The sequence below is a fragment of the Hyaloscypha bicolor genome (genome assembly GCF_002865645.1).
Source record: "Hyaloscypha bicolor E unplaced genomic scaffold K444scaffold_61, whole genome shotgun sequence".
Lineage (NCBI taxonomy): Eukaryota > Fungi > Ascomycota > Leotiomycetes > Helotiales > Hyaloscyphaceae > Hyaloscypha > Hyaloscypha bicolor.
In genome coordinates, this window is record NW_020194563.1 from 644629 (window position 1) to 661754 (window position 17126).

General features: G+C 36.7%; 2 protein-coding genes across 2 annotated transcripts; both read right to left on the reverse strand.

Moving 5' to 3' along the window:
• Positions 1-6566: 6566 nt before the first annotated feature.
• On the reverse strand, positions 6567-8014 carry K444DRAFT_722204 (HET-domain-containing protein; the record flags this gene model as incomplete). The annotated part of the gene is made up of 5 exons (XM_024888550.1): positions 6567-6671; positions 6702-7423; positions 7483-7744; positions 7804-7806; positions 7963-8014. Coding segments are annotated over 5 exons (1144 nt in total), but the record flags the coding sequence as incomplete, so codon positions are not given.
• Positions 8015-15662: 7648 nt separating this feature from the next.
• Positions 15663-16724, reverse strand: K444DRAFT_398673 (uncharacterized protein). The gene is made up of 2 exons (XM_024872503.1): positions 16209-16724; positions 15663-16147 (listed from the first exon to the last, which is right to left on the reverse strand). The coding sequence occupies exons 1-2, from the start codon at positions 16638-16640 to the stop codon at positions 16007-16009; spliced, it is 573 nt and encodes a 190-aa protein (XP_024737101.1). The 5' UTR covers positions 16641-16724; the 3' UTR covers positions 15663-16006.
• Positions 16725-17126: the final 402 nt, after the last annotated feature.

A 17126-nucleotide genomic window follows, 5' to 3' on the forward strand; every position in this document is an offset into this window, starting at 1 on the left:
CTTCCTTTTTCCTTAAATACCTTATAGCCTCTTCTTACTATTACTAATAAATAGTACTATCTCGAGCTTTTTAATATCCCCGATAAAATAATATAAGTTATAAAGAATATTTATAAAATACTAGAGATTCGAGATATAAAGTTTTATCCTAGAAAGAAGCTAGCTAATTTGGATAATCCAAAGATTATAATAAACCTAAAGATAGTATATAATTAAACTCGAGGCTATTTAGTACCTATATCTTATATTAATTATATAAAAAAGAACCTTAAAGGCCCATAACAAGAGTATATATAAGTTTAGGGCAAATTTGACTAAGCCTATTATAATTATAAATATAATAATAGTAATAGAATATATATCTTATATTACCTTAATATAATACTAAAAGATCTAGCTTTTCCCAAGTTAGTTTCCGTAAAACCTTAATCTTTAAAGCTATAAATACTCTCGAAATAAAGTAATAAAGTAAAGAAACTAATAAAGGAAAAAAAAGAGAGAGAAAAAGAAAATAAGAATAAGAATAAAGAAAATAATAGAGATAGAGATATTTCGAGTATTATAGGAAATAATAGCGAGAATAATAATAGTAAGGAAGATATGCCTTATAATTTATGAGATCTATTATACGGATTATATAAGTTAAAAAAGAATTAATAGTAGTTAAGAAGGGGAAGTAGAGGCAGGGGCAGGGACAGAGGAAGTACTAGAGATATTATAGTAAAGACAAATACAAATATTAGTATATTTAGTAACTGCGAATAGCTTTATTTTGGCTACCTCTATATAAGTTATATATATGAGTATAATAGTAATTACGCCCGCAGAATGCGGTATTTTGGTTACGGGCGATTTTTGGTGGGGTGCGCACGTGCCACAAATCAGATATCAAAGGTCGAAAACCAGATTCGAAAATCGCTTGGTCTTCTGATCCTTACGGCTTTCCGTATATGTGACCTGTGCGGCGGGACCTCCGTAGGGATTCTCTGGCGTGGGTGGACCCAGGCACTCGGGGGATGCTGACTAAGCTTCAAGTCTCCAACTTTTTCAGGTATTTTGCGACACATTTCGGCATAACCAAAAGGATCTTCGCTCCTGAATTCCTTCTGGGCCTAATCAATACTACGATTTTCTTGCCTTAGATCAATCTGCAGCCTACCTTTAACACCGCGACGGAGGTGCTCCACTCAGAACTCCGTATCCTCGGTATCTGGACATCGAATACATTACGCAATCTTCTATTATAAAGTACGTCAGATCCTCCCTTTAGGCTGATTTCTAACGCAGTGGATATAGGACTGCAACTATTACGGATGCCTATAACGGAGTATACAGTTCAATATCCATGTGGTTTAAACGGCAAAGATGTAGTGGGAATAGGCATTACAGCATTAGCGATCTGTCTCCGGACAGTACGAATTAAAAGTCTAACTATCCGCAATTTCGATTAATAAGCCTGATTCTGCCGCGACTTCTAGTACGATCACTACTTGGTAAGGGTATATATAATTACACGATAAGCCTAATTCTGCCGCGTTTTCTAATATTATTATTACTTAGTAAAAATATATATAATTATATAATAAGCTTTAAATTTCTATTTAAAAAAACTCTAAAATATAAAATAAAGAAATATATATATAAGAATTTAAAATAGTTTTAATAATATAATAATTATATATTTAAATAAAAATTATAGCTTTATTTATTTTTATATATTAAATTAATATTTTTATTTTTATTATAAATGAAAAGCTAATTTAATAAGAAATAAGAAAAAATAAAGCTAAAATCTTAATTAATAATTTTAATAAAAATCTAATAACTAATAATATATTAATTTTTTATTATAAGCTTTTAATTTATAACTTATAACTTATAATTTAATATAAAAATATCCGCTTTATTAAAAATTATAAAATACTTATATATTATACTTATATATTATTTTTTCTTTTCTTATAACTTTTTTATTATTTAAATTTAATTTTTTTTATAAATATAAGAAGAAAAAATATAAAAAATAAAATAAAGTAATAAAATATAAAATATAATATAAAGTAATAATTGTAAATATAATTAATTTTGAAAATTAGCTTTTATAAAAAATTAATTAATATTTATTTTTAAAGCTTTATATATTTTTTATTATATTTTTTAATATTTTACTAAATATATAAAAGTATTAATTCTAATTAAGAAATATAATTTTATATAAATATTATTTAAATTTAAATTTAATTTTAATTATTATTAGTATAGCTATTTCTTTAGAAATTATATATATAATTACGGGATATAGGATACGAGATATAGGTAATAGAATATAAAATACGAGATATAGTTATATAACCTTATATCTTATAGGTAACTCGACTAGTAGACTAGACCTTATTAGGGTTAGTAGATTTAGAAATTATATATTAATACTATAATATTATAATCCTTACTTCTAAATAATAACTTTACTAACCTTATATAAATAGTATTTTATAACTATATAATAGTATTATATATTACTAGTAAACTAATAATTATATTTTAAATAAATAAATATATTTTAAAAGAAAATATATTAAAAATTTATATTATATTTTATATTATAGAATATTATTATATATAGTTTAATATATAGCTAGTATTTCTTTAATTTTATAAATATCTTTTAATTTTATTTAAGCTTTTTTAATTATAATATTACTTTATTATAATACTTTATAAAAAAGTTAAATATTAAGTTTTTAATATTTACAGCTTATAATTTATATATTTTAAAGTTTAATTTTTCTTTTTAATTTTTAATTTACTTGCTTTTTCTTTACTTTGTCTTCTTTTCTTATATCTCTTATTTCCTTTCTTTTAACCTTATACTTATATATATATATATATAAATTAAAAAAAGAAGAATAAATATTTTTAAGTAATAATAAAAGTATAAGAAAAGGGGGTATAATATATAGTATATAGGCGTTTGCGACTTTTGGTAGGGTAAGCACGTACCACCAGGCCTCACCGCCTTTGCTTATCAATCGAAATTGGGGACAGTCAGACTTTCAATTCGTACTATCCGGAGACAGTTCGCAGCATTAGTTGCTCGTCTTAACGCCATTATCAAGTTCGCCCCGGATACTAAACTGCCATTTATGGAGAGGAAGAAGTGTATCTATTAACGGCTCGGATACGATTACAATAGGGTCCTCCGATACTACAGGAGCTTGGGAAACGTTCTAATCTTACAATATGCTTGTAATAGGTCTATACGACAATACTTAGCAAAGCAAACCAAGCCCGTTACGCTTTCACTATAGCTTCACTGGATTAAACAGATTACGGCTTCGATTACCTTCGTCCATTCCCAAAATATATTATACAGGGATATCTCCTATAATAACGTCTTCCTCGATCAAAGTCTCGAAGCGAAATTGGGCGACTTTGCTGGCTCTTCAATTAATGGGCAAGACCCGCTTATCTGTTATGAGACCAGTTACAAACATCCTGAGATTAAAGGTATTTCGACGAGAAGTAAGCTCTTTACTCTTGGCTCTACCTTCTACAAGATAATAACGGGGTCTAAACCTTACAAGGAGCTTTCGGATTCAGAGATAAGTAACGCATATACCCAGGGGAGGTATCCAAGCCTGGTCTCTCTGGCTACATTCAAAGACATTATTGCTAAGTACTGGGCTCAAGACTATATAAGTATAGATAAATTACTAGAAGATGTAAAGGCTAAAGATATGAATTTCTATTACTGAGATATTTAGCACTAACAATTCCTAGTTACCGCCAAATCTATACTAGTCGCATGGATCCAACCATACATATTCATTCATACTCCCGCATTCCCAGTAGCCCTTACTCTCGTATACCTACTGCCTGTTCTATTCTGGGCAAGAAACCGCAAATAACAGAGTTACTTGTCCAATATCTAATACTATTAGCAAATATTAAAGCGCATTAATCTTGGAGATACATACCTTCACTTTTCAGGTAGATATTGGGGACAATCGCCGATCTTTTTGGATGACCCAGTTACTAATACTTCTCTATTAAAGCCTTTGGCCAGTATCGCATCAGTATAGTAGTGCCCGTTGGCTTTGGCTTTCGTATATTCATCCCAGCTTCGTCTTGGCTAGATATGACGAGGCTAAGCTCTACATTTACTATAGTAGAACGACTGGTCCATATAGTAATACATCTCCTAGTTAGGGATAGGTAAAGCTGAATTCAGGAAAAGGGTTTTCGTTTTAGTGGGCAAGAAATAGGGCGGTTAAGGTATTTATCGTTTCTGGATGATTTGAGCTCTAGTTTATACTTCAAAGATATTGACAAGACCTAGCGCTTTAGGCAATAACGCTGGTGGGGTCTGGTCCTATCAAACGCCGCTTTCTGTACAGCTGTCTTAATGTGCCAGTTCTTCAAGAGACATCGCCTAACCAGAAGCAGAAGAACCCCCACTTCGATCTATCCATGTATGAATGTTGTGCAACCATAAGAAGCCTCCAGGATGTTGAGATGGTGATCCATTCGGAAGTGGTTCCGCTTGGAGGAGTGCACTCGGCTCGGCCCTTCTTGCGCTCGTTCTCAGCCTATTTTTAGAATTGAAGGGTCCAAATCTGACTCCCCACTACTTGGATTCAAGGAGATCGATTCGGGCCCTCTACTAAGCAATCAAATCGGCTGAGGATCGTGGGTCGCAATCTATCCGTGAGCAAGACACCGTCCAAGGGGACCAACCCGCAGCTACGAGCCGCGGAGGCCGAGAAGCAAGCGCTGAGCGCCGCTATGTTCCTGGTGTTTACAGGAGGATGGAACCACCACCTGCTTCCTCTGCTTAGGATTCAGACGACGTACAATCTCGAGTTCCAGTTACCACCATCTCCATCTCCCCGTCCTTTCCAAAGCACCATAAATCAGGGCCGTGGCCGCAGGTCCTTCCCCGCGCCCCTCATTTCCTGTACCTCAGCTCGGACGTTCTTCGATCTTGAGCGTCTCCGCCTGTTCAATGGTGTTTGATCTGGCCCCCCTGCAGATTGAGACCTCGCACAACGTTCATTCTGGGATGACACGCCGAGTTTTTGACTTTTCTTTCCTTCCTGGTTTGTAGACTTGGCAGGCTTAGTGCGTGTGACATCTGGTTGCTTGTGTCGTCTGGAAACAACCCTTTTTCGTGGAGTCGGTCGAGGAATTTTCGGGGATAACCCCATCGACCCTATCCGTATCCATTCCATTGGAGGAAGCTCATCGGGAAAGAGGGTGCGGATGATCTGACGCGCCGATGGACGATCGTTGGGGCTGCTGGCGAGCATCGATGCAATAGGACGCTCACTTGCAAAGGTCTGGAGATGATGATGCCATAGCTGCCATGTAGGGGGCCTCTTTGCCGGGTCCGGAAATCCACCCAAAGCCTCAATAATAGTCGCACCAAGCCCATATATATCAAGTTCTGGTTTCTTGTCCCTCCCTGCCAAAACTCTGGAAAGGTTTAGAGAAAATGAGTCTGATTTATTTTTAATAATTATTTTGTATTTATATTAATAAGGAGGAAAGTTTTATGCATGAGAGTCGGGCGATCTGTGAAAGTCTTCTGGCTTAGATGCCCCATGCGTCTGTTGAGCGTGTTTGATTTGCTAAGAGAAGGAAGAATCTAACCCTCGTTTAGAAAAATAGATAAAATCAAACTGCGAGAAGAAACATTTAGAGGATCTGTGCCGTATCGTCTTGACTATCAAACAGTATGAATCGCTGCTGGATCGAACCCATTCCAACCCTCCCAAATCTCCCAAATTTTCCGCGTCCTGTAACAAACAGCACGTGATATTTCTGTTTCCCATCCTCTGCTCCAGTCTCTCTTCCGATTATAGCACACCGTACTTCTTCTGGTGGGACGTTCTCTAGTTGAGTATCAAAGTACAGATGCCCAACTTCGTTGTCCTCCTTGTCGTGTATAACGCCCTCGGGTTTGATCTTGCAATCTTGAAGCTCTTGAAGCCGTCTCACTCGAGCCTCCAAGACATAGCTATTATTCTCCAGGCCAATAGTCTCATCGCTCGCCTTGGCCTCCACAATTTGAACGCTGCTATCCCACTCAATGTCTCCGAGTGTCACGTTTTGCAAATACTGGATCTGCCCGTGATATACCATCCAAGACCACGATGGAGGCGCCTTACTAGCCGCGTAAATTATTTGCTTCAGGGGAATATTCTGAGGCCGTTGCCATAGGAGACTTCGGTGGAGGAAGAGTTCAAAGATCCCGTATCTGACATTGGTACGGAGAGCGTTGGCCAACGCCATGGCTAGTGAGTCGATCGCAACGGGCCTGTCTCTCTCCGTTGTAATGCCTAAGTTCGAGTAATCCGCAAAGAGAGATTGAAAAAGCTCGATTTGAGCAGATAGAGAACGATCCTTGACAGAACGAGGAAATTTTGGGTCACTTCGAAAAGACAATTCCGCGCTAATTTATTAGAAATTAGCAAGCTTATTAGTAAGTACACGGTTGATGAATGAAGAAAAGCGAATTATAAAGACGAAAAGCGGTGCTTTTAAACTGAGCCCTGGATGTGGACTTACTTCTTCATATAAGTAAGCGTTTCGAAACGCACCCCACCGCCACACTCCCAATATGTTTGCCTCTTCGTGAAATGGATCATTCGGCGTGACAAGGCTCGTTCCTATAACACCCATGCCCGCTTATTTAAGACCCCCTCTTCTACGTCGCTATGGAAATCGTCGATTGATGTGCAAACGTAGACTTTGCCGTGTGAGGAATTGGGCACTGTCACATATTGCGAATCTTTCTTTTCCAGCGCCCGGTTGAGAAATCCTTTGTTTGAGTCTTCAGCAGAGGTGGCAGCAATCGTATAATAAGCATTCTTGAAGACCGCTTCCATCTTCTTGGCTTCGGTTTCCCAGTCCCCGTTCTCGCCTTGAATAATACAAAGCGAATCGATCCAAAGGTATCGCTGGCCGAGTTTTCGAGTGACTTCAATTGCATCTTGAAATGTCTGCGGCAATTCTGTAATCAGGAATCCTTGCGCTCTCTTCTCCTTGTTGCTGGTAGTAGTACTCCAGTTCCAGTTCTTCCCCAGTTCTTTTGATGGCTCCTTCTGTTCTTTTGTTGTTTCCTCCTGTTTTCCTGGTGGCTTGCCCCAGCAATGGGATAGAGCAACGTAGTGTGCTCCTTGACTTATTTTGTCTTTGTCTCTCAAAAAGAGCATGGGGTAGCCATCTCCCACATCAATGACGCGGGTTGGCATTCGAGCTCTATCGGGCTTGGGACAGGGTCTACGGTCTTGCGAGCATTTGCCTTCGTCACAAAGTCGAATCCATTCCTTGATTAGCTTGAAATGGAGCTCGCTATCCTGTAGAAATCCGGGAAGACCGGGTTGGATTGAATTTGACCTTCTAGAGTCATCTTGGGGCTCTAAATAGTATCAGCTGTCTATTCCAGTACCTTTAACAAAGTGGAACAGTTTCACACACTTGGCACAGCACAGATCCTTACGTATTGCCGAGCTTCAAGAAGTGGCGTCTTGGGCTCCTTGTTCCTGGCCTCCTCGAGGGGTTTGAGGAGGAGTTGACAGAGATCACAACCGTCCTTTGGTTCATGTAACGAAGAGAGAGTGGCATTTAGGTCAATATTGCGACAGCGATCGCATAATTTTGAAGAGTCTTCATGACTAAATGGCGATTCTAACCAAACTTCTGCAACGTCGCACGGATAGATCCATTCGTTGCTAGCATTCTAGATTTATTCATCTATATTAGCATTATATATCACAGAAAGTATATAAGTTAACTCACAAACTAATAGAATAAAAACAAATACAGTTAGCCAGTTATATTATTAAGTTAATATAATAAATAATATATACTTCCTAAAATATAATATTAGCCACTCCCTTCTTTCCTTATTATCGGCAAAGCTATACTTACTAGCTATATCATCACAAAGACACCTACGGTTAGCCACTCCCTTCTCTCCCTATTATCGGTAAAGTTATACTTATATGCTATATCACCATAAAGACACCTGCGATCAGTCACTTCCTTCTCCCCCTATTATCGGCAAAGCTATACTTATACGCTATATCACCATAAAGACACCTGCGATCAGCCATTCCCTTCTCTCCTTATCGTCGGCACCGCAGCACTCACCTCCTATATTAATATTATTATTAGCAACAGATACCGTCCTAGATTATAGCACTCACTATAAAATATAAAGCATCGACCTCCCTGCTATCGGAAGTGTATGAAGATCTCGTCGCCATTAGAAGGCCTTAGTACTAGAGGTCGTAGACTCGCACGTCAGTAATATTATCCGCGAACCTGACAGGGATTCTCAAGCAACTGGCTTCACGTAGTTAAGAAGGGTAAAAGAAAGTGTAGTTTTTCGAAATTCATTAACGGACACCACGGTCTTATGCTCTTCGAGCTATCGTAACCTCCTAAACGCCCTTGAGCGGAGGTAGTGATTAATGGGACGAAGGTGATAGGAGTAGTTCTAGATTTAAATCCCGAAGGTGTACCTCCGTGCAAGTGCGGCCGTGGGCAATCCCGACACAAAGAGGTGGTTTTCATTGGTAGAGCTATGCTCACATGCCCATCGCATGTGAACGGATGCCTGTGTTGAGTGGCTGGGAACAGGCAGGCAGGCATGCTTCGTACGTTATCGTGCGCATGTTCCCCCACGGTCGACGAGTGTAAATTAGATTGGTTGCATGAAATGCGAGAGCGCCGTCAACATCGACTGGGGAAAGGCGGAACAGCTCGCTGCGGATGGTTAGTACCCAAGGGGCTAGAGCCTAATGCGTTTGAGAAGTGGTTATGAGACAAGACGGCATGCACATCAAAGGTGTCTTTGTGTATTGCCTCCTGCCTACTGGTCCGGAAGTGGGGCACTTCCCGGTGCAGCCACTTAGGTACAGGATCCTGACTCGGACTCCAACACTGCGTGTTCTCCCTCCAAAGTGTATGGCAGAGGTTGCAATTGAGGCGTCGAATTAGAGGACCTCCGCGGAGGATTCTTGGGACAGCGTGCTACCCTCTTGACGACAGCGTCTAACTCTAGCTCCCTGTGAGTCACTTGCGCAGTGGAGATTATGATGGACATACATATCTTCCGGACTCGAGTGTAGGTTCGAACTCGGCCGTTGCGCATACGCTGGGGGCGGGCCGTCAATTTGACCTGTTCTTGTCAGTGTGGGCTCCGATAAATTATCGATCGAAATTATCGATTAGTAATCGTTATCGGCTAAGCGATCGATAAACGATCGATATCGATAATTATCGTCGATAAAAGTGGGCCCAGCCATTAAACGAGCCCCATTACGGCTTTCTAGTTCAATTATAAACCGATTAGTATTAAGATTAGTATAAAAGTATACTATTATTACTATACTATTAGACTTTTTAACTTTTTATTTAATAGTCTATTATATAACATAGACTAGCTAGTATTTAATCCAGTTATTAATAATTCTATTAATAAAAGTGGGCCCAGCCAGCCCTTAAGCGAGCCCCATTACCTCGATAATTATTAATAAAAGTAGGCCCAGCCAGCCCTTAAGCGAGCCCTATTACCTCGATAATTATTAATAAAAGTGGGCCCAGCTAGCCATTAAGCGAGTCCTATTACATGAATATCTCGCTTTCTAGTTTAATTATAAACCGATTAGTATAAAGATTAGTATAAAAGTAGACTATTATAAATATACTATTATACTTTCTATTTAATAGTCTATTATATAATATAGACTAGCTAGTATTTAATATATAATACTAAGATTTATACTACTATTTCTTCCAAAAAAGATTAAAATTTTCATACTTTCTTTTATCCTCTCTTTAATATATAATAGTACTTTATCTTCTATTATTTAAATATGGCTTCTGAATCTGCCTTATTAATCTATTAAGCCTCTACTAATATAGACTCGACTCGATCCAAATCTGATTCTAAATAGGGAGAACTTACGAGAGCTATTTAGGCTTATACTTGTCTCGGGTATCCAGATACAGGAGAACTACCTAAATACTACTATTATCTTCCTTATAAAAAGGAAAATCTACTAAATATTTATTTGACTTCAGTCTTTACTAATTAATATAATTATCTCAAGTTAGTATATAATATTACTATTAAGAGCGGATCGGAAATTAGTCTACTTTAATTAAAAGTAATTAACTAGCTATAATAGCTTTACTTATAAGTAGAGTTATCTGGCTAAATAACTGAAATTAATATATATATCTTTTAATAATACCTTAATCGGGTAATAATTTATAAAGCTTTAATTTCATTAATTATTATCTATAATTTACCTTTTCGAGTAGTTAAATAGCCCGAATTTCATATCTTTTATTAAGTACTTAATCCAGAATCTCAGCCCTTTCTTTCTATAACTTACTCTTATATAAGAAAAAAGCTTGGGAAGTACTAGATTAGCTTAAAGGATATTATATAATAAAAACTCTAGTCTATAGTTTTAAGTATTTATCTCGCTCTTAATATCTGGACTTCTCTATAAGAATATCTTCTTTTAGGTATTATTATATATTTTATTAAATAACAAGATAAGAATCATGTAAAGGCCCTTCTAGCTCTTTATATAGTACCAGGTTATTTAGGAGAAAACTAATTTATGGTTTTATAACCTGTACTTTAAGACTATGGTATTACTAAATAACTTAGAGCTATTATTAGTAATAATACTAGTATAAATAGTATATTATATTAAGCTATTTAGGCTTATTTACTAAGGGAAGAAGGATTAGAATAGGATACTTTATAATAGCGGGTTTATTATTTAGGATATATTATTAATCTTTCTATATAAGCCTTTTTATTTCATAATATTTTTATAGATAGAGAAGTAGAGGCGCTTAATAAGTAAGAGAACTTGGGAGATTTGGAAGCCCTATTAAGTAATAAGGAAAAACAAATGAAATTTCGACTTTTGGGACTATTAGGCTAGCTTTATAATATTATTATATATATTCGTTACTTTCCTAGTCAGATTACTAGATTTAAAGCTCTTACTAGGAGAATAATTCCTCTTAATAATCGGATGTAATAGAATAGCTAGTATATAATATTTAATATTACTCTTTAGTAATATACTTATCTTAATACCTATTATAAGAAGTATTTTATAGATCTGAAATCAGATTACCTTAGTCCGGAAGACTAGGGAAGGCTTCGGATAATTTCTATCTTTCTTAAACCATTTTATAGAGCTATTCTTGAGACTTAAGGAAATACTATAATTATTAATTAGGTGCTTTTTATAATAGATGTTTTAATTCGAGTATTTAATAGATTACTAGTAAGTAATAATTTTTATACTAATTTTTATACTAATTTTTATACTAATCTTTATACTAATCTTTATTACTTAAATTAATAATACTAACTATAGTATAATAGAATATATATATAAATAATAAAGACTTTTATACTCGAATCCGGAAAGAGTAAGAGGTCTTTAATATATATTACCGCAAGTCTAATAATATGCCTCTTTATACTACTGCTCTTATACTTTATCCGAATTACTATATAAAGTATATTAGGGCTAATTAGGAGAAAAGATAGGTTTAGCCTACCTTAACTAAAGTTAAAAAGCTTTAGGAGAAATATTGAGATCAGATATTTATCCCTAATAGTTCGGTACTAGTTAAGGAGATTAAATAGCTAGTAGAGAGAGAACTAGATAATTTTAATAAGATTACTCAGATATTAGGGGAATATATATGACTAGCAAGTTAAGACAAATACGAGAATTATTATTAGAAGAAGCTATATAATATTAGGGACTTATCTATACTTTAATAGTAGTATTAAGATATATAAAGAAAGCGCTAGCCGAAGTTCTTATTTATAGTAATTAATATTCTCTTAATTCTAGTAATAAGTACTAAAGCAGAGCAAATCTTTTTAGGTACTTGCTATATAGTATTATGGAATAGGACCCAAATAATAGCTAAGACTTTAGAGATAGTAGAATACTTGAAGTATTAGAAAAGAAGTGGGATTTTGAGTATTTTTATTAATACTAGTAAGGGATAGTAAGATTAGTATAAAAATTAGTATAATTATAATTATTTTCTTTATAATTTATGACTACTAGTATCTTAAAGACATAGTGCCTAGCTAACTACTACTTTTATTAAAGAAGTTTCTCAAATATTATTAAGTAGCTATAGTATCTTCTATAACTCATAACTTAGAATTAGATAGGAAAACGTATTAGTATAAGCTATTCTTTGGCTCCTTTCTAGTATATACTAGTAGTATTACTACTTTGTAGCCTTTTCGAGATTTAGTAGAGAAGTGAAAGCTAATAGTATTTAACTTAGCCTCGGATTCTGGCTACTAAATAGTAGGACTAGGAAGGTTAATCTATTTATTATCTCCTTATACCTAACTAGCCAAGTTTCTCCAAATAGCCTTTTTGCCTGGTATAAAGAATTTAGCAGGACTAATAAGCGTAATATAGTTACTATATAATAATTAGTAATTAATATAAAGATAAGTAAAATCTATACCTGCTATATAATAATCTGATCTTATGAAATAAGGATCTCTTCTTCTTTTGCCAAGTTTCCTACTATACCGTAAACTCAATATGCTTGTATTTCTATTTTAGTTAGTTTTATACTAATCTTTATACTAATCCAAAAAGAGGTTATATATCTTGGCCAAAGCTCTTTATATACTATTAGCCTTTTCTTTTATTTTATTCTCTGGAACTCGCTTAATCTCTTTCTCTTAATTAAGCTTTTCCTTAGTCTTCTATATCTCTTTAAACTATATATTATTCTCGGAATTATATTTAATATCTTCTTATACCGGGTTACTATTATCCCAAGCTATATATGAGCTACTATACTTACTATAGCCAAGTAATTATTTAACTGCTTTCTAATCCTTTCCTTATTATTCTCTAAAGCCAGATTAGTATAAAGATTAGTATAGGAATATTCTGAAAATACCTCCTTAATTTAATACTCATAGTAGACTCCTGTACTATTTCCTATTATCTTAATAGTAAAGCACTTTTATATATTACCGAGCTTACTACCTTACGTTTTACTACTATAATTACACCTTAATCTGCTACCTTTGCCTTCTTAATCTTAGTACGAATAGAATCTTTTGCAAGAGCTTTATTATGCTTGTATGCTTTTATAATATTTGGGTTTTGAGACAGATCCGTTAGTGCTTTTCTCTTGCGAGTAATAGTACGGACAGATCCGATAGAAGAGGCTAGTTGAGATATTATATTAATATGGCTACTATCCTATAATATTATAATTAGTATAAAGATTAATATAATATAAGTATAGACTTACCTCAGGCTCTAGGGATAATTTAATAATAATTAGTAATATTTTGCAATTACTAATATATTTGGTATACTAATTATAGTTTATTACTATAGAACATACTATAAGGACGATCTATATAGAGATTAGTAGATTAATTAGTATATTAGAATACTAACTTATAGGTTATGGTATGAAGTTATATAGTAGTATAGTTAAGTTATTAAGAAGAGATTAAAAGGTAAGCGAGGTAAGGTAAAATAAAATTGACTTTATAATATAAAATAATTCACTTTTAAGGCATATGAAATTTTTTTTAAGCTATTACCTTACTCTTCCCTATTACTTTACCTTAGCTAATACCTTTCCTTTAACTATACTACTTTAATCCCTTAATTAATCCCTTAATTAACTCCTTTTATGGTATATCTCTTGATTTATATTAATTACTATACTAATCAAGATATAGTAATCGTAATCTCTAGTTAATTATTTAACTATGGTATGAACCAAGCAAACTAATGGCAAGCGTATTACTTCTAGGAAGGCTCTTATAGGCAAGGCTCCAAGAAAAACACTTGGCGGAAAAGGCCGTATTCCTGCTATTATATAAAAGAGAAAATATAGGTTTAGACCTGGCAGTTAGTTAATTAGTAAAAATATTAGTATATTTACTAACTGGATTTATAGCTAAGGCCCTTTAAGAAATCAGAAAATATTAGAGAAGTACTGATTTATTAATTCCAAAGGCATTATTTCATTAATTAGTAAAGGAGATTTTGGCTCAGGAAAGTGGATAAGATATACGTATCCAAGCTTCGGCTTTATATGCTTTGCAAGAGTTTGCGGAGGCGCTTCTTATTACGGAGTTTAAGTATAAGTCATTTTTCTTAATTATACTAATTTTTATACTAATCTAATTCTAGTAATAAACCTTGCAGCTATTCATATAAAGCGGATTACTATCCAGAAAAAGAATATAAAGCTAGTCTAATAAATGAGATTAGGAATAATGGGTATTAGCAAGGTTAGCGAATGCCTTATAGTAGTACTATAGGATAGTTAGTTTACTTGGGTTGCTAGCAAAGTAACCAGGTCAGGCGTTAGGGAATTAATCTTTATATCTAAGGCAAAATAGTTAGCTAGCTATTAGATTAATAAAGCAATAACTCAAATCATTACTTTTTTAATATATCTCAAATTAGTTATATTCTTTAAAGAACTAGTATAAAGATTAATTAATTAATTAATTAATTAGAACAGAGAGCAGGAGGGGCAGATTCTGCCGGGCCCCTCACCGCCTAGAACGATAATTATCGCCAATTATCGATAATTATCGATTATTGACAAATTAGTGCGATTATCTAATTATCGCTTATCGAGCTTATCGGAGCCCACACTGGTTCTTGTAAGGTCCCGAAAAGAAGAGGTGGCCAGTATTAGAAGCCTGTAGCTGCGTTGTCTCAAAGTCACGGCGTCCCAGAGCTGACTCAGGCTTGATCGCAAGGCGTGCAAGACAGCTAACCCAAAGGCGGACTGTGCGAACCGACGCTTTTTGTTGTACATCGCAGAATATGATCGCGATCTTTATCGATTGTTGAGGTACGGCGGATGGCTCGTAAGCCCGCCTAAGTGCGGGGTAATGCATCGATCTCCGTTTCTTGCGTAAGTGCTTAAAAGAGCTTGCCTAAGTTACCAATCTGGTCATCTTGTGGTAGCGGCTCTCGGGTGTGGCTAGCTAGTGAAGCTGGCCGCCCTATGGGTGAACCTTGAACTTTGAACGGCCAAGACACTTCCCTTGGTCTTCTATAAGCTTGATGGTTGCGGCATCTCTTCCTTTTGCTAAGTACTACAGGTGGAGCTTTTCCTGATTGCATTAGCCACGGAGGATGTGGGATGTCTAGGCAGAAACTTCGCATTATTGTAACGGCGTGGAATATTTCTGGTGATGCTGAAGTAAATGTTGACGAATGCGGTTGCCCCCCTCTCTCAGAGCGGGGGCAAATTGCGGCTGAGGTTTGAAATATCTGGCGAGAGTTACCGAGCACTTGCGTCGTGAAAATCATTAACCTCGCAAAACGATCACCACCAAAGTCATCCCCATAGATGCTATCATTATGCGAACAGGTCATTCCCATTAACTACCCGATAATATCATCAACTAGTCTAAACGCCATTGACACCACATACAACCCATACAATATGGTTTGGGACCAACCAATGTGGGGAAGTGCCATCACCACGCAGCATTTGCGGGACAGCATAAGCCGTAAGGTGGGAATCACATGGAGGCTTGTCTAGATTCCATCATAAACGGTTGACTCCTATACAGGTCTATAATTGTGGAATCAACACCACGTATTGCACAGGGCCGCCGGCTCAGTCGTCTTCCTTCCCTGCTCTATATTGCTCAATAGATCGCCTCGCAGCAATCACACGGCATTATTGAGCCAGCATATCCTCCACTAAATCGACGACCAGTAGACGTATTCGTTGCTCCGTACCCTTAACCCCTTCCTCGACCAGACGGCATTGTTGCGCTTGCAGATCCTCCAACAAATCGCCAAATAAGGCGTGAGTTTGATTGTCCGTGTCTTTGAAGCCCCAAGGACTCTGCATTTTTGGGAGTCTAGGAGCTCCCGCAGCGCAGAAATCATCTTGCGATTTTGGGTCTCTATTTTGTATATAATGGTCGTTGTTTTGCGTTGGTGGTTCCCCTGGGTCTGGGAGAGAATATCGAGGCTCTCTCCGATCGATGCCCGCAAGCGTTCACTGCTGAGATCCGTGGGCTATGTGAGCCTGCGTGATTCGAGGTCTATTCGGCGAGTCAACGCTAATTAGTTCAGTGTTTCCTATCCGTAGCAGGTGGAGCTCACGCGTGATTTCTCAGATGATCCGCCAAAGCCTCTCTTAGGCCTCCTCGTCCCTAATCTTCCGAGCGTGGGTTCATTCTGGTTCTGCTCGAGAGTTGCGCTCGAAGCTGTACTTGATGAAGTCGGCTCGGTGACACGAGTGCGGTTGCGGAGTTGGGACGGCATAAGGGAAGGTTTGTGTGGGGTCAAACTGCGGGTGGAAATGTTGAACTGATGGCAAGGATACGGCCGAGGTGGCTGGCAATATGGGGGGGAGGGCTCATATTTATAATAGTTGGGAAGGCGCACAGCCCACCATTTCGCTGAGAACCCCTCCCCTGAACGACGCTGTATGGAGCCTGATTGGGCAGACATGTTCCAATGGTGTTTACGAGAGCCGGTTCCTCCATCCCAATCGTACGAGGAGACCACGATGCAGGCATGGGGGTCAGACATGCATTATCGCATTCAGTACATATTACGATTCCTCGATATACTATTTCTCAAAAGCTATTGAAACACAGCAGAACGAAAGATAACCCATATTTGCAATCTGGTAGACTTTCCCGAGTCCATTTCAAACTCTATACATCCTTTACATTAGTACATAGCCTTATACCCCAGAAGTCGGCCGCTCTGATAAAGCCATCCAAGGACCTGATTCTAAGCTATGGCTTGACTTCTCGGGATCACTGGTAAGCTTAGCTGTATGAGGACGGCCGCGTTGGGAACCGAGGCCAACGTCGCCTTGACATGGAAAAGGTACAACGACCAGCAAGAGATCGGGCCTTTTGCAGAACTTCTCCGGCCTATTTCTGACTCCTTGACAGGCCATTTTTGATAGGCCGCCAAAATTGGAGCTGGGCCACTTTCCGTACCTGGCGATATCAAGCTCGTACATCTTTTTGAATTACTGCTCCGCGCAAATATTATTTAGACAGT